The 21,401-nt window shown below is 43.1% G+C and overlaps 1 protein-coding gene across 4 annotated transcripts in view; it reads left to right on the top strand.

The window, feature by feature from the left end:
- OCA2 (OCA2 melanosomal transmembrane protein) overlaps window positions 1–21,401 on the top strand; it is a 317,417-nt gene that overhangs the window by 91,175 nt on the left and 204,841 nt on the right. For all 4 annotated transcript variants that reach the window (XM_044932081.1, XM_044932080.1, XM_025272557.2 and 1 more), the window contains 4 exons: window positions 11,597–11,668; window positions 12,852–12,917; window positions 15,878–15,934; window positions 17,349–17,473. In XM_044932081.1, coding sequence (XP_044788016.1) covers window positions 11,597–11,668; window positions 12,852–12,917; window positions 15,878–15,934; window positions 17,349–17,473 — 320 coding nt within the window. The remainder of the gene's footprint in view (window positions 1–11,596; window positions 11,669–12,851; window positions 12,918–15,877; window positions 15,935–17,348; window positions 17,474–21,401) is intronic.

Here is a 21,401-nt window from a genome sequence, read left to right as displayed (position 1 = left end):
GTCAGGCAGAGTCTGGAGGAGTCCAGGAGCAAGTTTCTTAGCAGTTTCCTCCTCAAGGAGCCACAGAGAACATATTACTTCCTCCAACGGCATTGTTTAAGGGCAGGCTGCTTGAGACGTAGAGCCCAAGGTTTTTGTTGATGTGATTTTATAATCACAAAATTAATACACAGAAATCCCTTGCATTCCAATACACTAACAATGAAAAATCAAAAAGAGAAATTAAGGAAACAATCCCATTCACCATCACAACAAATAGTATAAAATATCTAAGAATCAGTTCAGTTCAGTTCAGTCACTCGGTCGTGTCCAACTCTTTGCAACCCCATGAATTGCAGCATGCCAGGCCTCCCTGTCCATCTCCAACTCCTGGAGTTCACTCAAACTCATGAATAAACCTACTTAAAGAGACAAAAGATCTGTATGCAAAAAGCTATAAGACACTGATAAAAGAAATCAAAGAACATGGACAGATGAAGAGATACACCATGTTCTTGCATTGGGAGAATCTGTATTGTGAAAATGACAATACTACCCAAAGCAATCTAAAGATTCAATGCAATCACTATCAAATTACCAATGGCATTTTTTCATAGAACTGGAACAAAAAATTTTACAATTTGTATGGAAAAACAAAAGACCCCAAATAGCCAAAGCAACCTTGAGAGAAAAACATGAAACTGGAGAAACCAGCTTTCCTGATTTCAGACTATACTACAAAGCTACAGTCATCAAGACAGTATGGTACTGGCACAAAAACAAAAATATAGACCAATGGAACAAGACAGAAAACCCAGAGATAAACCCATGCACCTATGGGAATCTTATCTTTGGCAATGGAGGCAAGAATATACAATGGAGGAAAGACAATCTCTTCAATAAGTAGCATGTAAAAACTGGACAACTACATGTAAAATCATGAAACTAGAACACTTCCTAACACAGAACACAAAAATAAACTCAAAATTGATTAAAGACTAAAATATAAGGCCAGAAACTATAAAGTTCTTAGAGGAAAACATAGGCAGTACACTCTGACATAAATCACAGCAATGTCCTCCAACACCCACCACCTAGAGTAGTCAAAATAAAAACAAATGGAACCTAATTAAACTTAAAAGCTTTTGCACAGCAAAGGAAACTGTTCAGGTCAGTTCAGTTGTTCAGTCATGTCCAACTCTTTGCGACCCCATGAACTGCAGCATGCCAGGCCTCCCTGTCCATCACCAACTCCTGGAGTCCACCCAGATCCATGTCCATCAAGTTGATGATGCAATCCAACCATCTCATCCTCTGTTGTCCTCTTCTCCTCCTGCCCTCCATCTTTCCCAGCATGAGGGTCTTTTCCAATAAGTCAGCTCATCACATCAGGTGGCCAAAGTATTGGAGTTTCAGCTTCAACATCAGTCATTCCAATGAACACCCAGGACTGATCTCCTTTAGGATGGACTGGTTGGATTATTTACAGGAAACTGTAAACAAGGTGAAAAGACAGCTCTCAGAATGGGAGACAATAATTTCAAATGAAGCAACTGGCCAAGGATTAATCTCCAAAATATATAAGCAGCTCATATAGCTCAATATCAGAAAAATAAGCAACTCAATCAAAAAATTAGCAGAAGGCCTAAACAGATATTTCTCCAAAGAAGACATAGAGATGGCAAATAAACACAGGAAAAGATGCTCAACATCACTCATTATTAGAGAAATGCAAATCAAAACTACAACGAAGTATCACCTCACACCAATCAGAATGGCTATCATCAAAACACCTATGAACAATAAATGCTGGACAGGATGGGAAGAAAAGGGAATCCTCCTGCACCGTTGGTGGGATTGTAAACTGATATAGCCGTTATGGAGAACAGCATGAAGATTCCTTAAAGACTAGGAATAAATCTACCACATGACCCAGCAATCCCACTACCGGGTATGTACCCTGAGAAAACCACAATTCAAAAAGACACATGTACCCCAGTGCTCATTGCAGCACTATTTCCATTAGCCAGGTCATGGAAGCAACCTTGTTGTTCATCAACAGAGAAACGGATAAAGAAGATGTGGTATATTACTCAGCCGAATATAAAGGAACGAATGTGAATCTGTTGTAGTAAGTCAGAAAGAGAAAGACAAATATCATATATTAATGTATATAAATGGGATCTAGAAAAATGATACTGATCAATCTATTTGTAGGGAAGGAATGGAGTTGCAGACGTAGAGAATGGACTTGTGGACAGAGCAGGGGAAGGAGTGGGTGGGATGCATTGAGGAAGTAGCATTGACACATACACACTATCATGTGTTAAATAGACAGCTAGTGGGAAGCTGCTATATATCACAGTGAGCCCAGCCTGGCCCTCCGTAATGACCTAGAATGGTGTGATGGGGGAGAGAAGGGAAGCTCAAGAGGCAGAGGAGATATATATCTGTATCTATATCTATCTATCTATCTATATATATAATGACTAATTTGTGTTATTGTACAGCAGAAGCCAACACAACATTGTAAAGCAATTTTCCTCCAGTTAAAAAAGAAAAGAAAAAAAATAAGAAAATATCACATTAGGCATAACTGTTTCTCCTAACTCTCAAAGAATCCAGATGTGCACAGGTGGTCTCAGCTGTTCCTACCCTCCCTCTCCTGCTACCTTGCCTTTGCAGGTGGCTCTTGTGGTAAAGAACATGCCTGCCAATACAAAAGACATAAGAGATGTGGGTTCAATCCCTGGGTCAGGAAGATCCCTTGGAGGAGGGCATGGCAACCCACTCCAGTATTCTTGCCTGGAGAATCCTATGGGCAGAGGAGCCTGGCAGGCTACAGTCCATGGGGTCTCACAGAGTCAGACACGACTGAGTGACTTAGCACACACAGAAGACAGACAGCACTGTGGGTTAGTCTGGGATCAGAAACACCAACACAGCCTAGCTTGGGTGCCACCCTCAAACCACCCTTCCCTCACAGACACATGGATGCACCCATGCTGAGGTGGTTTGTTTGGTAACATACAGACCCTGCCAAACCATCACAGGTGGGAACACAACAGATGAGTTTAAGAAGAAAGTGGGTGTGCTGGCTCTTATGTGAAGTGCCTTTGATACTCAGACCTCAAAGGCAGTGATGAGACTACCCCCATCACTGACTACCCCAGTGAGGTGGCAGCTGGCCCACCCCTCAGATATGGCCCCTGCCTCTCCTACACACAGAAGGCCCTGGGCAAGAGGAACAGTCACAAGAGCAGTAGGGGTTGGGGGAGAAAGAGCAGAGACCCTTGTTGCCAGGCCCTCCCAAACCACTGGCCAGCAGGTGAACCCTCTTTCATTCCTTATGAAGCTTCTTAGGCAAACTGGACCCCTTGATGAAAGGAGATGGTTCATGGCGACATTCTCAAAGGAGACTCCAGAATAGCAATGGGTGCCAGAAATTCCCTCCAGTGGCAGTGCAGTGAGAAGTGCAGCAGTCGGTGCTCCCCCAAGGTAGGTCCCTAGCTCAGCAAGAGTTATGAGATTCTCTCCAGCTATGTGAGAACCAGGCTCAGCGGGCTCTGGCACCGGAAGGAGAAGGCACCACCCCTCCCTGTAGAGGTATGGCCACCTACTGCTTCCAGCCAGCCTCTCAGCATCTGCACATGAGGTCAACAGGCCTCTGCTCACTGTAATCCATAAGAGACCCAGGCTGCTTCTTACCTGGGCACCACTGAGGCAAGAGGAAGGGGGAGTCTCTCTTCTCATATCCCAACAAGCAGAACACAGTTCACAACCAAATCTGAGTTCAGAAGGAAGGGTGGGCAGTTCACCATGCACAAGGACAAGAATGCATTCACATGGAAGAACAGGCAGGCAAGGTCCACCACTTTCAAAGAGGCCAAAGCACCCTCTTCCTAGGAGATAAGGGAGGGTAGGAAGAGGACCCACCTGGAAGGTAGTACAGCAAGCAGAGCAGTGTTACTACCTCATAGGCAGACAGGACCCAGCCCAGGAAAATTGGAGCTGGCCCAGGTCTTACACCAGGGCACAGAGAGGCAGGGTGTCACCTCAAGGGACAGCCAGTTCATGCCCTACAAACCAAAAAGTTCTCTAAGTTTTGCAGATGAAGAAAGTGAAATGTGGAGAATTTACTTAGCATCAAAAAGCCCATAATCACCCTACTACATCATGGCAGGAAGAAACAATTGGAAAACATGGCCTTCAACTGGACGCACATTGTAAGTGCTAAAATGCCTATGAAACACAGAGTGGTACTGAATTCAAGGCCTGGAACTGTACCACTTGTACACTGTCCTGGGACTTTTTAGAAACACAGGATTCAGAACCGAGGGATGTCTAGGAAACCCACCACCAGTGTTTCTGCTGTCACTGTGGATCAGTTGGCTCCTGCCGTTGCCCTCATGTACTGGGAGGGAAGGGGCTCAAGAAGGCACAGGTACTTCCCTCCATGAGCGGCCCCTCCCTAAACAGGTGCTCCTGCTGCCCAGTGCTCCCCAGTCTAGGAGAATTTATATGAGATGACACAAAGCAAAGGCTCCCAGAGCTCATGTGGGATCCCTAGAGAGCAAGGCACACCTGCAGTGGCATACAGCTTCTTGGGGACAGTGTACAGCAGCCAGCACACCACATGGGCAGAAATGGCAGCTGTGGGAGTTCCACATATCTGCAGATATTTAGGTATCTCATTCTTCTGATAAGTCTCCCTGCCCTTCATTTATCCTTACATTTACCAAAGTAGCCCAAGGAAGAAGATTAGTCAACCATCTCATGTTCTGAACATTTAAATGTAAACTGGGAGATGATGTCAGCATCATGGCAGCATGAGATATCCCTCCTTTTTGTCTCCCTTTTCTGATAGCTAACTAGGCATCCATCCACAAAGAAAAAGTACCTCTGTAGGAGCAGTGAGATTCACAGGACCTAGGAGGAGCCTCTCCTGCCTGTGCATCCAGTAATAAGCAAACATACCCTAGCCTAAGCTGTGAAACCAGCAGAAGCCAGCAATGGCAACCTAATCTCTCTTGGCTGCTATCAGGGAAAACCTAGACAGTGCTGACCTGAGCAGATAGATACCCAGGAACAGCAGAGAGTTTGTAGAAGCCCAGCCTTTCTGAGAGGAAATTACAGCATGTCAGTGAAGGAAAACAGTACAAGTTAGGACACACTGGAGAGGGTAATAGGACCTTGGTCAGCACTGCCCCTCTCCTAAGGCCACATTCCATTGGGCTGAACTAACTGATAGGGAGTAAGTGCTTGGCTTCCCCAGCTGTGCAGGATGCAGGAAGAGAACCAACTTCTCTCTGCCAGAACCCGAGTACTCAGGCAGGGCATCCATGCTTGCAGGGAGGGAGGTCAGGAAAGAGTCAAGTGAAACTATCAAAGGACATTAAAGGAATACATTTCCTGCTGACTGCACTCAGCACTTCAGCAGGAAATCTGATTATTGACCTGGAGAAGGTCATCCTAGGATCCCCCCAAGGCCTGCAGGCATCCCTAATGCCAACCTCTCCCTGTCTCCCCCCACTGCCTTTGTAGTGGCTCCTAGTACATGCTCTCTGTGTGGTGGTGAGAGCACTGTTGGTCAACAGTAGATGGAGTGCTGCCAGAAAACAGACCGGCTGTGGGCAAAGGAGAACTGGAGCTATAGCACCGCCTACTGCCAACAAAAGGGGCTTTTCCAGCAGCCAGCCTGGTGAGCTGCAGAGCCGGAGAACACATAAAAGCATACACATTCTGTCACAAGAAGGAGCAAGAAGAGTGCAGCAGGTGTGTCCACAGGAGATCAGAGAAAGTATCAGGCGTAACAGAACAAACAAACAATATATCCCATCTGAATACAACTAATAAAGATTTGAGGAGATGTCTGTTACTTTGCTGACAAAAGTCCATGTAGTTAAAGCTATAGTTTTTCCAGTAGTCATGTATAAATGTGAGAACTGGACCATAAAGAGGGCTGAATGCCGAAGAATTGATGCTTTTGAACTGTGGTGTCAGAGAAGACTCTTGAGAGTCCCTTGGACTGCAAGGAGATCTAACCAGTCCATCCTAAAGGAAATCAGTCCTGAATATTCATTGAAAGGACAGATGCTAAAGCTGAAACTCCAATACTTTGGCCACCTGATGCAAAGAACTGACTCATTGGAAAAGACCCTGATGCTGGGAAAGATCGAAGGCAGGAGGAGAAGGGGACAACAAAGGATGAGATGGTTGGATGGCATCACTGACTCGATGGACATGAATTTGAGCAAGCTCTGGGAGTTGGTGATGGACAGGGAAGCCTGGCGTGCTGCATTCCACGGGGTCACAAAGAGTTGGACATGACTGAGCGACTGAACTGACTGACTGACTGACTGCTACTTCAAATGAGAAAGCATCAGTGTAAAGCTACAAGGAATATGAAAAATCAAGGAAATATATCATCACCAAAGATAATAGCAGTCATTTAATAAGTTAACTCAAAGGCACAGAATGTTGCTATCTAGCTGATAAAGTATCAAAAGTAGCTATACCAATGCAGAGAACAAAGTACTGGTTACCTGCAGGGAGGAGGTGGAGGCAAAATATAAGGGTGGGAGAGTGGGAAGTACAAAGTATTGGATGTTAAGATAGGCTACAAGAATGTATTGTACAATATGAGGACTATTGCCAACATTTTGTAATAACTATAAATGGAGTGTAACTTTTAAAATTGTAAAGTAATTAGCCTCCAATTAAAATAAATTCATTAATTAAAAATAGTTATACTGAGGATACTCAATGAGCTACAAGGAAAGAGAAAAAGATAATTCAGTGAAATCAGGAAAACAACACATGAATAAAATGAGGAAATTAACAAATGAATAGAAATCATGAAACAGAAACAAACAGAAATTCTGGAGCTAAAGAACTCAGTGAGGAAGATGGAAAATGCAATAGAACATCAACAGCAGAGCAGACCAAACGGAAGATAAAATAATAAGTGATCATGAGGAAAGGAATTTTGAATAACTCAATCAGAGGAGACCAAAGAAGAAAATGAAAAAGAGCAAAGAAAACCTTCATTGTCTGTCAGATGTTCATGTAGGATAACTGGATTCCAGAAGGAGACAAGTGAGAGAAGGGGGAAGAAAGTTAATTTAAAGAAGTAATCGATGAGCTTCCAGTTCAGAATGGCAGAGTAGAAGGGTGGGCACTCATCTCCTCCTGCAAGAGCACCAAATCACAACTAGCTGTTGAATAACCATCCACAGAAGGGCACTGGAACCTACCAAAGAAAAAAAAAAGATGCCCACATCCAAAAACAAAGAAGAAACTGCAGCAAGACAGTAAGAGGGGCACAGTCACAGTAAAATCAAATCCCATACCTGCTGGATGCATGACCCACAAACTGGAGAACAGTAATACCAAAGAGCTTCTCCCACTGTTGTGAAGGTTCTGAACCCCACGTCAGGCTTTCCAGCTTGGGGATCTGACAAAGGGACTGGGAATTCCCAAGGAATTTACCTTGAAGGCCAGCGGGATTTGATTACAAGACTTCCACAGGACTGGGGGAACCAGAGATTCTGGTCTTGGAGGGCACAAACAAAACCTTGTGCACATCAAGACTCAGAGGAAAGGAGCAGTGATGCCACAGGTGACTGAACCAAAACGACCTGCTAGATTTGGAGGGCCTCCTGTGGAGGCGTGGGTCAGAAGGGGCTCACCACAGTGATGGGGGTATTGGCAGTGGCAGTCTGGGAAGGTCCCCCTAAGGTCTAATGGTGACCCTCTTGGAGGTCACCATTAACTGGACCATAGGGCCCATTGACTTGAGGGCTGGGTCTTCTCAAGTCAAAAAACTACCAGGGAGGGAGGGCAACCCCACCCATCAGCAGATAACTGGATTAAAGCTTTACTGAGCAAGGCCCTGCCCACCAGAGCAAGACCCAGTTTTTCCCACCACAAGTCCCTTCCATCAGGAAGTTTACACAAGTCTCTTAGCCTCCTCCATCATGGGGCAGACAAAAGAAGCAAGAATTACAGTCTTACAGTGACTAAAACTAAAACCACATTACAGAAAGGTAATTAACAAGAAAAAAGCAGAAGGTTATGTCCCAGATGAAGATCAAGATGAAACCCCAAACAACTAAATGAAGTGGAGATTGCAACCTTCCAGAAAAAGAATTCAGAATAATGATAGTGAAGATGATTCAGGACCCTGGGGGTGGGGGCGGGGGAAAATGGAGGCAAAGATTGAGAAGATGCAAAAAATGTTTACCAAAGACCTAGAAGAACTAAAGAACAAACAAACAAACATAAATAATACACTAGAAGCGGGGATCAAGACCATTCCCATGGAAAAGAAATGCAAAAAAGCAAAATGGCTGTCTGAGGAGGGCTTACAAATAGCTGTGAAAAGAAGAGAAGCAAAAAGCAAAGGAGAAAAGGAAAGATATTCCCATTTGAATGCAGAGTTCCAAAGAATAGCAAGAAGAGATAAGAAAGCCTTCCTCAGTGATCAATGCAAAGACATAGAGGAAAACAACAGAATGGGAAAGACTAGAGATCTCTTCAAGAAAATTAGAGATACCAAGGGAACATTTCATACAAAGATGGGCTCAATAAAGGACAGAAATGGTATGGACCTAACAGAAGCAGAAGATACTAAGAAAAGGTGGCAATAATACACAGAAGAACTGTACAAAGAAGAGCTTCATGACCCAGGTAATCACGATGGTGTGATCACTGACCTAGAGCCAGACATCCTGGAATGTGAAGTCAAGTGGGCCTTAGAAAGCATCACTATGAACAAAGCTAGTGGAGGTGATGGAATTCCAGTGGAGCTATTTCAAATCCTGGAAGATGATGCTGTGAAAGTGCTGCACTCAATATGCCAGCAAATTTGGAAAACTCAGCAGTGGCCACAGGACTGGAAAAGGTCAGTTTTCACTCCAATCCCAAAGAAAGGCAATGCCAAAGAATGTTCAAACTACCGCACAATTGCACTCATCTCACACGCTAGTAAAGTAATGCTCAAAATTCTCCAAGCCAGGCTTCAGCAATACATGAACCGTGAACTTCCAGATGTTCAAGCTGGTTTTAGAAAAGGCAGAGGACCCAGAGATCAAATTTCCAGCATTGGCTGTATCATCGAAAAAGCAAAAGAGTTCCAGAAAAACATCTATTTCTGCTTTATTGACTATGCCAAAGCCTTTGACTGTGTGGATCACAATAAACTGTGGAAAATTCTGAAAGAGAAGGGAATACCAGACCACCTAACCTGCCTCCTGAGAAATCTTTATGCAGGTTCGGAAGCAACAGTTAGAACTGGACATGGAACAACAGACTGGTTCCAAATAGGAAAAGGACTATGTCAAGGCTGTATATTGTCACTCTGCTTATTTAACTTATATGCAGAGTACATCATGAGAAACATGGGATTGGAGGAAGCACAAGCTGGAATCAAGATTGCCCGGAGAAATATCAATAACCTCAGATATGCAGATGATACCACCCTTATGGCAGAAAGTGAAGAGGAACTAAAAAGACTCTTGATGAAAGTGAAAGAGGAGAGTGAAAATGTTGGCTTAAAGCTCAAAATTCAGAAAACTAAGATCATGGCATCTGGTCCCATCACTTCATGGGAAATAGACGGGGAAACAGTGGAAACAGTGTCAGACTTTATTTTTTTGGGCTCCAAAATCACTGCAGATGGTGACTGCAGCCATGAAATTAAAAGACACTTACTCCTTGGAAGGAAAGTTATGACCAACCTAGATAGCGTATTGAAAAGCAGAGACATTACTTTGCCAACAAAGGTCCATCTAGTCAGGCTATGGTTTTTCCAGTGGTCATGTATAGATATGAGAGTTGGACTGTGAAGAAAGCTGAGTGCCGAAGAATTGATGCTTTTGAACTGTGGTGTTTTAGAAGACTCTTGAGAGTCCCTTGCACTGCAAGGAGGTCCAACTAGTCCATCCTAAAGGAGATCAGTCCTGGGTGTTTATTGGAAGGATTGATGCTAAAGCTGAAACTCCAATACTTTGGCCACCTGATACGAAGAGCTGACTCATTGGAAAAGACCCTGATGCTGGGAGGGATTGGGGGAGGAGGAGAAGGGGGCGACAGAGGATGAGATGGCTGGATGGCATCACCGACTCAATGGATATGAGTTTGAGTAAACTCCGGGAGTTGGTGATGGACAGGGAAGCCTGGTATGCTGCAATTCATGGAGTCGCAAAGAGTTGGACATGACTGAGCGACTGAACAACTGAGAAGCAATCAGTAGCAGAATAACTGAGGCAGAATGGATAAATGACCTGGAGGACAGAATGGTAGAAATCACAGGCACAGAGCAGAATATAGAAAAAAGAATGAAAAGAAATGAAGACAGCCTAAGAGACCTCTGAGACAACACTAAATGCACCAACATTTGCATTATAGGGGTCCCAGAAGGAGAAGAGAGAGAGAGAAAGGACCTGAGAAAATATTTGAAGAGATAAGACCTGAAAAATTCCCAAACATGAGATAGGAAATAGTCAACCAAGTCCAGGAATCACAGAGAATCCCAGGCAGGATAAACCCAAGGAAGAACACACTGAGACACACAGCAATCAAACTGACAAAAATTAAAGACAGAAATAAAATATTAAAAGCAACAAGAGAAAAACAAGTAACATACAAAGGAACTCCCATCAAGGTATTAGCTGATCAATGGCAACCCACTCCAGTACTCTTGCCTGGAAAATCCCATGGACAGAGGAGCCTGGTAGGCTACAGTCCATGGGGTTGCAAAGAGTCGGACACGATTGAGGGACTTCACTTGCACTTTTCACTTTCATGCATTGGAGAAGGAAATGGCAACCCACTCCAGTGTTCTTGCCTGGAGAATCCCAGGGATGGCGGGCTGCCATCTATGTGGTCTCACAGAGTCAGACTTGACTGAAGTGACTTAGCAGCAGCAGCAACACAAATTCTACAAGCCAGATATATTTAAAATTATGAAAAGGAAGAGCCTACAACCAAGAATACTCTACCCAGCAAGTCTCTCCTTCAGACCTGATGGAGAAATCAAAAGCTTTCCAGATAAGCAAAAGTTAAGAGAATTCAACACCATCAAACCAGCTTTACAACAAATACTAAAGGAACTTCTCTAGGCAGGAAACACAAGAAAAGGAATAAGACCTGCCAACAGAAAATAAACCCAAAACAAGTAAAAAAATTTTAATAGCATCATACATATAGATAATCACCTTAAATCACCTTTCTTTAGAAAGAAGACTGGTGACAGTTGTGTGTGCCTCTAGGGCATCCAGACTTTGAAAGCCATGATTTATCGATTGTCCTAAATTCCCCGGTGGCTCAGCTTGTAAAGAATCTGCCTGTAATGTGGGAGATCTGGGTTTGATCTCTGGGTTGGGAAAATCCCCTGGAGAAGGGCATGGCTACCACTCCACTATTCTAGCCAGGAGAATTCCATGGATTGTGTAGTCCATGGGATCGCAAAGGGTCGGACACAACTTTCACTTTCACTTTCAATAGGTATGGTATAGAATGGCCGATCTTCACAAATACTTATACCAATACAGGCTTCTGTGTGTTTTAAAATCCTGTGGATTAGAGTGTAGTAATGTTCTATGCTTCTTTCCAGATTGTTCACAGAACACTAGCAGCCATGTTGGGGTCCCTTTCAGCATTAGCAGCACTGGCTGTGATTGGTGACGTAAGTTGTAACATTTTGAGTCAAAGGCTTAGCATTTGGTAGAATGTCATCTTCAAAGACAGTCCAATAATTAGGTGTTAGCTGGTCAGTTTTTAATATACTATTTCACATTTCCTGTTAAAGGCATGAACTAATGAACTTTATAGCATTGATGAGCAATTAATATTTGACTTTATCACACACCCCATCCTAGCTGAGGAAAGGCTCATGATGGTCAAGTACTCATCCAGGCCATGCACCTGAGCAATGTTAGATCCAGCCATATGCACTGTCAGCCCTTGGAGACCAGGGGAGGCCATCCTAGCTGGAGCAGAGGGGTGGGAGATAGTGAGGTTGGGGACAGACATCAGGAGGTCCCTGGAAGTGCATGTCTGTGAGGTGATACTGTCCCCTCAGGATCTGAGCATGTTCCATCCTGCAGGGACATTGGAATGAATGTAGAGAAGCAAGAGAGGCCAAATACTCTGGAGATGGAGGCCTGGGGTTGTTTGAGGAGCAGTGCTGAACTGACCAAGGTGGCCACACATGGAACTTGGGATTGGAAAAAAACTCTGTAGAATTTCACAGATTGTTCTGAAAAATGTTTCTAAAGGCCAGTCAGTCAACCAAAGAGTAAAAATAATATGTGATACTTTGTTATTTATTTATTTTTCTCTTTTATGGCTAGAATTGGTATAAACAAACACTAACTCTCAGGGTAAAGTGTCCCAGAATCCTAAAACTTACACATAAACCTCTGTTATTTTGATTAATTGTTAAGGAGTAGTGTAGTAGTAGTTATTTAATATTGGAATTAATTGATGTGTGTCACATGCCTTGTGCTGCAGGAAAATCTCTGGACCACTGTGAAGTCCTTTTCCAACAACCAGGCTCTCCAAGTACCCTCACTTCCCAGTCTGGGCTCCCAGTTCCCCATGATCCTACCTTTCCTTAGGGACAGGGACAGGGCTTAAGAAGTCTGCCTTTCTCATTGACAAGTGCATAGTTTTGATGTTACGATGCTTTGGGTCATGACTGTTTTTCAGTAATGAATAATAGGATTTCAAAGGCAAGTGGATGGTGTGATTTTTGTGATTTTCAACTCTGGCCATGAGTGGGTTTTCTGTAAAGTGCACATGTTTACAGCTTATCACCAGGAGGATGAGGCCCAGGACTAATTGGCTAATTTGTGGTTTGATTGCAGAGACCCAGCCTGACCCATGTGGTGGAGTGGATTGATTTCGAGACTCTGGCCCTGCTGTTTGGCATGGTAATGACAGTCCTCCCAGTGGGACTGGGCCCCAAGTTTGCTATAACCTGGGACTTTGTCTTTTACTGCTGTCACTGCTAATTCTTAAGGACACCGTGCTGCTTGACTGTTAGGGCTTGATTGAGAAGTGTTTGCAGGTCTAGCTAATTTCTCCTGATGAAGAATGGAGTGATTGGTGCTCTGGTTGGTTAGCTGGAAAATTTTAGCCTAAGGCCTCTCTAATAGAGAAATAATCTTGCCATTGAGAAAATTTAGCAGTTTTTTGAGTTACTGTCCTTAAAATATAAAATGATATGTCTTAAATAAATAAACCATATAAATTTTTCAGTGATTGAAAAAGTACCTTTAATTATATGGATAAAGGAAGAAAGGAAGAAATTATCCCTAAGTAATAGTTTATTAATTTACCATATTTTCAAGTGACCACCCTACTGCATGCTATGAAGAGTGTCATCAAATCAACCTGTAGGAAGGGAATTTTAAGACACACTAGTGAGTTAGTGTGGAACATGAGTCATAAACAGATTTAATTGGAATAAGGGGAATTTGACAAGGGTCGGCTCATGTGTTCTTGAACAGACCCCACAGTGGCTGGGTGATCTGAAGGAGGACTGTGCTGCTCTAGGCTTCAATGTGATTCAAAGTAACTGTCTCCTTTGTGGATGCAGTGTGGGATTCAGGTTAGTGCTCTGAACTCAGGCTTTATAGAGAAACTAATGTTTGTATTGGGTTCTGAAAAGTATATAGAGTTTGGACATATGGAAGGAAAAAGGAAGGCGTACCAGATATCTCATAAATTTTTGTTATAAAAAAAGCTTAAATGATTGGTGTATTAGTTTGCTGGGACCGCCATTATAAAGTACCATAGACTGGGCGACTTAGACAACAGAAATGTATTTCCTCGTAGTTCTGGAGGCTAACGTCCAAGATCAAGATGTGTGCAGTTTTGGTTTCTTCTGAGGCTTATAGATGATCATCCGCTCAAGTCCTCACACATGATTGTCCCTCTGGGCATGTCTGTGTCCTCCTCTCTTCTTCTTATAAGGTCAACAGTCATATTGGATTAGGGCTTCACTTTAATTTAATTATCCTCTTAGTATAGTTATATTGGATTTTAACAATGAATGGCTTAATTTTTTCTCAGTTGGAATCAGTTCAAGAAGGTTCTATATAGAACTTTGGGGTGTGTGTGGTCCAGAGACAGTCTGTATAACCAGACCCCTGTCTCTTTTACCCTGCTTCTTTCCAGTCATCCACCCATGGGACCACTCACCCAGTCCCTGAGTTCCAGTCTCTCTTGGGTGGTTCTGGCAGCAGACATGTGTAACAGTTTCACCACAACAATGGAAGACCACACAGGACCTACCCTGTGTAGGTCACCTACACATGTGGTCATTCATGTGTAGCTTCCATTGGTGTGAAGCATCTCACTCTATAAGTGGCCTCACAGTGGCCATTTGGATAGGATGAACAATGATGGTCATTATAGATGAGGTAGAGATTTATACTGTTTTGTACTGTTTTTGTGAAACACAGTTTTGGGCCCACTATTTTCTAAAGTACTTTAGTTTACATAATTCACAACAACCTTACAAGGGAATAAGACATACAGAAGTAAGGTGAGAAGACCAAAGTACAGAGAATTAAATAAATTTTTTTGCTCAAGGCTCTGTTTGACTGTTTGCAACCCCATGGACAGCAGCATGCCAGGCTTCCCTGTCCACCACCAAATCCCGGAGTTTGCTCAAATTCACGTCCAGTGAGTCGGTGATGCTATCCAACCATCTCATCTGCTGTTGCCCCATTCTCTTCATTCCCTCAATCTTTCCCAGCATCAGGGTCTTTTCCAATGAGTCAGTTCTTCACATCAGGTGGCCAAAGTATTGGAGCTTTAGCTTCAGCATCAGTCCTTCCAATGAATATTCAGGGTTGATTTCCATTAGGATCGATTGGTTTGATCTCCTTGCAGTCCAAGGGATTCTGAAGAGTCTTCTCCAGCACTACAGTTAGAAAGCATGAATTCTTCAGCACTCAGCCTTCTTTATGGTCCAGTTCTCACATCTGTACATGACTACTGGAAAAACTATAGCTTTGACTATACGGACTTTTGTCAGTAAAGTAATGTCTCTGCTTTTTAATATGCTGTCTAGGTTGGTCATAGCTTTTCTTCCAAGGAGCAAGTGTCTTTTAATTTTGTAGTTGAAGTCACTGTCCTCGGTGATTTTGAAGCCCAAGAAAATAAAATCTGCCACTATTTCCACTTTTTCCCTATCTATTTGCCCTGAAGTGATGGGACTGGATGCCATGATCTTAGTTTTTTGGATGTTGTATTTTAAGCCAGTTTTTTCACTCTCCTCTTTCACTCTCATCAAGAAGCTCTTTAGTTCCTCTTCACTTTCTGCCATTAGAGTGGTGTCATCTGCATTTCTGAGGTTGTTAATATTTCTCCCAGCAGTCTTCATTTCAATGTAACTACACTTATAAAATTTAAGCTAGTTTAAAAAAATAAATAAATGTAATTTAAGTCAGTTTAAAAGTCTTAAAACTTTTAATTGTTGCTTGTGTGAACACCTAGGTGCAAAAGGCCACATTCTATCCTATTTCCTGCGCTGTTTCTAGCTTTGTGACTCTGAGCAAGTCACTTTTCCTCTCTGCCTGACAGTTTCCTGGTCTATAAGTCAGAGTAATTATAACACAGATGTTTACTGTGAAGTTCAGATGGAAGGATAATGTACTTTGGGCACATACTCTTGGACAAATGTAAAGGTGCAAATCCTCTAGTAAGGGAACTTGATTCAGAGAGTTAGTAAGTGGACCACACTCAACAAAAGAGTGAGACGTTTGATGAGGTGGTAGCTTTCATATAGAGGTCAGAGCTCAGATGTGTAAGTGGTCACTGATGTCATTTCAGGATGGTGCTCTGAAACATTCTCTGTCTCCTTTTTCTCTTTTCCTTATAGATGATCTTAGTAGCCATATTTTCAGAAACTGGATTTTTTGATTATTGTGCTGTAAAGGTATGTATGATGTGGCATTTAATAGTTATGTATCAATGGATACTTTTTTCCTACCATTACATATTTAGTGAATAAAACTATGTTTTAAAGCAAATATTTTACAATTCTGTCCTCCTTTTCAAAATCATTGCTGCAAACCTGGGTATAATTGCTATGCTAAGTAAGTTGTCTTTGAGCATCACTTTCAGATTCTCAACAAATAACCAAAGAAGAGGATCAAGGAGACTAGTATTCAAGTTGAATATTTGTGTGATGGTGTTCAACTTGGCAGGTTGAGAGCTATGCACCAAAACTGTTTTGCACTTCAGAGTATCTAAATATTTTAAGTCATCAGTTCTGATTACTCTGCTTTTAGGTGAAATAATTTCAATGATTACTTTATGACATTGAACATATAAGCATTCATTTTTATAAGTGGGACCCTGGGGAATCCTTCACCATTTTCTGACTGGTAGAATTTGTGTTGATCCTATTATCAGAGTTGGGAGGAAAAGGCTAATGCAGACTAGGGCTGGGCTTGAATTTTTTTTTTTTTTTGAAACGGAAAAGTTCTTTTATTTATTTATTTATTTTTGTTGTCTAGGGAACTTTATTCTTTTTTTTTTTTAACTTTACAATATTTTATTTGTTTTGCCATATATCAACATGAATCCGCCACAGGTATACACATGTTCCCCATCCTGAACCCTCCTCCCTCCCCCCTCCCCGTACCATCCCTCTGGGTCATCCCAGTGCACCAGCCCCAAGCATCCAGCATCGTGCATCAAACCTGGACTGGCGACTCGTTTCATACATGATATTATACATGTTTCAACGCCATTCTCCCAAATCATCCCACCCTTTCCCTCTCCCACAGAGTCCAAAAGACTGTTCTATACATCAGTGTCTCTTCTGCTGTCTCGTATACAGAAAAATTAGTTATTTAAGAAGCCCTTTTCAAACTTTGAAAGATAGAACCATATCGTGATTTTTGCCAATTTTGTGCACTATCTTGCACCTCCCAGGTAGCTATCTTGCCTCTTCCTCCCAATACCTTGGTACTAAAAGCAACCCCTAGATCCCCAAAGATCAGCAGACTCTAGGCTCAGGTGAATCCCAAAGTCACAGCCCAGGCTGTCCAACCAAAAGGAGTGTGTAAAAAGATACAGACATAACAGGTTGTCACCTTATGAGAGACAGACCATCTCAAGGTACTGAAATGAGAATTGGAGGGAAGAAGTGTAGGCCCGCATGGATTTAGAAGTTCAGGTCCAGCCATTACTGCCTCATCTCAGCAGGTTTAGGAATTTGTAGGTCTAAGTTTTAATCCGCCATGTAGTGTTTATTTAGAACCTTAGTTCTTAGAGTCCCTAATGAAAAGTTGCATCTGTTTTCTGGCCCCATTGACCCTAGCTTGTTCTTTATTGCATTCCAGGCATACCAATTGTCCCGAGGAAGAGTGTGGACCATGATCTTCATGCTGTGTCTCGTTGCTGCTGTCCTTTCTGCCTTCCTGGACAATGTCACAACAGTGCTCCTCTTCACTCCCGTGACCATAAGGTATGCAAAGTGGCCTTGTGTGGACATCAGAGCAGCTGATGGGTGTGTGCTGGCTGCCCTCCTCCCACATGATTGGGTCTGACCTTGCCCTCCTCCCACATGATTGGGTCTGACCTGAACATCCGCTGGGACTTGGCTCTGACTGCACAGCTGTGATGGCAGTAGCAGTGGTTGCAGAAATGCCTTCAGGAATCAGGACACACAAACGTTTATGTCCTGTGGGACAGAGCATCAGGGGCCAGGAGTTCTGCTCCATGGGCTCTATGGGGTTCTCAGCCAGAGAGCAGGAGGTGGGGCTATTGTCTTGCTCTGGCAGGATCCTTGTGGGATGATTGGAGGGTTGCATGACCTGGCGTGGCAAGGCCTTGCAAGGTAACTTTGGGAAAGGGAAATTCAGTTTGATTCCATTTTGCTCCTTTTAATTCCACCCATTTCATTTGTGGGACTGATTGCATGGGGCCTCCTGGGGCTTGGGCTTCAGTCTGTGATTGTACAGCCCCTTCCAAGGTCATGGACCTACACTTTTATCTAGACTTTATGTCCTTTATTTTAAAGATGGTTCCTAGCATATCGTGGTCTTCCCCTGCTTAGACTTATCATGTGCTGGTGCTGGCTGGTTCTAGAGAGACTGAGAGGTTATAGGTATGCCTGGTGGCTTCTGGGATGCTAGGTAGTAAGGACATTTGTCTAAATGTCCTCACTTCAGCTGAGGACAACTCACTTCAGCTGCACTGATCTGGGTTTTTCCATCAAAGGAATTAAAACAATCTAGTGTTCTGAGGATTCTACCAGATAAGAGATTCTCCTGCTTATGAGGCATGAGACACAGCAAGTTCAATGTCACCAACAAGGGGCTACTTCCAGAGCTCAGGACTAATTATGGGTGATGCCTTTGGTGTTTGGGAGAGTAGTGACCCTCAGAGGAGGAGTAAGTTAGAATGTGGAGTCGGGAGGGGAGAAGAAAGGGTAGAGAGGAACAGAGAGTTAGGAGCATCTCGTGGATTGGCCTGCAGTGTTATGAGTTAATCTGTTGCCCAGCCTTCTGCAAGTCTGGCTGCATTGTCATGGTCCACGTGCAAGTATGGATTTGAGGGGCAGGATGCTAGATTTAGCCTTCCTGCACAGGAGGTGCAGCACCTCCCAATACCCAGAGGTATAGTTCTTCTGAGGGTAAATGGTGGATAAAGCATATGCTAAAACCAACCCTGCCCCTGGACACCTCAGTGGGCAAGAGGCAGTTCACACCCACCACCCTCCAACCAGGGCAACTCTGCTGCTGACAGTGGTTTGAAACCATCTCACAATGTGCCAGACTCCAGCAAGTCACTATACACCCTGATGATGGCACCCTGATTCTCAACATCCCTGTTGTATGTTTTTCCTCATACATTGTTCTCCTAATCTATGTTAATGAAACTATATATTTACTTGGAAACCTGCCTTTCTTCAAGATTCATGTCGATCGTTTTATGGCCTGGGATGATTCACCTGGTGCCAATGTTATCTCAGCTTGCACAGCTTGCACAGCTGAGGGCTGTCTCAGCCTTGCTGGGATTTGTTTACATCCTCACTCTGCTAGGAACTGGCTTTGTAATTTTATGTGAGAATCAGTTCAGTTCAGTTGCACAGTCGTGTCTGATTCTTTGCTATCCCATGGACTGTAGCATGCCGGGCTTTCCTGTCCATCACCAACTCCCGGAGCTTGCTCAAACTCATGTGCATCGAGTTGGTGATGCCATCCAACCATCTCATCCTCTGTCATCCCCTTCTCACACCTTGAATCTTTCCCACTGAAAGGTTGTTGCTGAGCCATGAAAGACACCGGGATTCATGGTCTCTGGAGAAGAAGAATTCAATCCGGGATCAGTAACGAGGCTTGATTGCTCAGAGCTTTTGTGTATTTAATAGTTTTATTAAAGTATAAAAGAGATAGAGAAAGCTTTTGACATAGACATCAGAAGTGGGTAGAAAGAGTACCCACCTGCTAGTCTATACCTATCAGTGAGTTGTTAATTAGAGAAAGGAGATGATTCAAAACTCAGAGTGGCACCAGGTCCCTCAACCACAACATACATTTTGAGATAACATTGGCACCAGGTGAATCATCCCAGGCCATAAAACGATCGACATGAATCTTGAAGAAAGGCAGGTTTCCAAGTAAATATATAGTTTCATTAACATAGATTAGGAGAACAATGTATGAGGAAAAACATACAGGTTTGTTGAGCCCTTATAGGTTCTGAGTCTTAAGCAGAACCGACTTGAAGAGAGAGTCTAGGGTAAATACATAGTTCATTAACATAGCTTAAGAAAAGCATTTCCATAAGAAAAACGCATTGGTTAGCTTAAGGTTTGAGAAAAGTTAAGTTCAGGTGGAGCCAGGTGTTGTCATGGCAACACAGAATTTTAAGAGAAACCTCCTTTTAATTTTGTATGCTGCTAAGTTGTTTCAGTCGTGTCCGACTCTGTGCGACCCCATAGATGGTAGCCCACAAGGCTCCCCTGTCCCTGGGATTCTCCAGGCAAGAACACTGGAGTGGGTTGCGGTTTCCTTCTCCAATGCATAAAAGTGGAAAGTGAAAGTGAAGTTGCTCAGTCGTGTCCCACTCTTAGTGACCCCATGGACTGCAGCCTACCAGGCTCCTCTGTCCATGGGATTTTCCAGGCAAGAGTACTGGAGTGGGGTGCCATTGCCTGTATAGAGAAGGGGAAAAAATCTGACACTTGTAGTTTGTTTCCTCCTGCCACTTAAGAGAGAGATAAAAAACATGTGACCCTTGCAGCCTATTTCCTCCATTTGGAGACCCCCTAGCCTTCCTGTCTGTTACCCTCTCACCAGCATCAGGGTCTTTTCCAATGAGTCAGTTCTTTGCATCAGGTGGCCAAAGTATTGGAGCTTCAACTTTAGCATCAGTCCTTCCAATGTATATTCAGGACTGATCTCCTTTAGGATTGACTGGTTGGATCTCCTTGCAGTCCAAGGGACTCTCAAGAGTCTTCTCTAACACCACAGTTTAAAAGCATCAATTCTTTGGTGCCCAGCTTTCTTTATGGTCCATCCATACACGACTACTAGAAAAACTATAGCTTTGACTAGATGGACCTTTTCAGCAAATTAATGTCTCTGCTTTTTAATATGCTGCCTAGGTTTATCATAGCTTTTCTTCCAAGGAGTAAGCGTCTTTTAATTTCATGGCTGCAGTCACCATCTGCAGTGATTTTGGAGGCCAAGAAAATAAAGTCTGTCACTGTTTCCCCATCTATTTGCCATGACGTGATGGGATCAAATGCCATGAACTTCGTTTTTTGAATGCTGAGTTTTAAGCCAGTTTTCACTCTCCTCTTTCACTTTCATCAAGAGGCTCTTTAGTTCCTCTTCACTTTCTGCCATAAGGGTGGTGTCATCTGCATATCTGAGGTTATTGATATTTCTCTTGACAACCTTGATTCTGGCTTGTGCTTTATCCAACCCCGCATTTCACATGATGTACTCTGCATATAAATTAAATAAGCAGAGTGACAATACAGCCTTGACGTACTCCTGTCCCAATTTGGAAGCAGTCTGTTGTTCCATGTCCAGTTCTAACTGTTGCTTCTTGACCTGCATACAGATTTCTCAGGAGGTAGGTAAGGTGGTTTGGTGTTCCTATCTCTTGAAGAATTTTCCACAGTTTGTTCTGACACAAAGGCGTTGGTGTAGTCAATAAAGCAGAAGTAGATGTTTTTCTGGGATTCTCTTGCTTTTTCTATGATCCAGCAGACATTGACAATTTGATCTCTGGTTCCTTTGCTTTTTTTCTGAATCCAGCTTGAACATCTGGAAGTTCTTGGTTCACATACTAATGAAGCCTAGCTTGGAAAATTTTGAGCATTAGTTTACTAGTGTGTGAGTTGAGTGCAATTGTGTGGTAGTTTGAGCATTCTTTGG

The sequence above is a fragment of the Bubalus bubalis genome, chromosome 2 (assembly GCF_019923935.1).
Source record: "Bubalus bubalis isolate 160015118507 breed Murrah chromosome 2, NDDB_SH_1, whole genome shotgun sequence".
NCBI classification, from domain to species: Eukaryota; Metazoa; Chordata; class Mammalia; order Artiodactyla; family Bovidae; genus Bubalus; species Bubalus bubalis.
The sequence above is the reverse complement of the archived record's forward strand: the minus strand, read 5'-3'. Positions and strand labels throughout refer to the sequence as shown.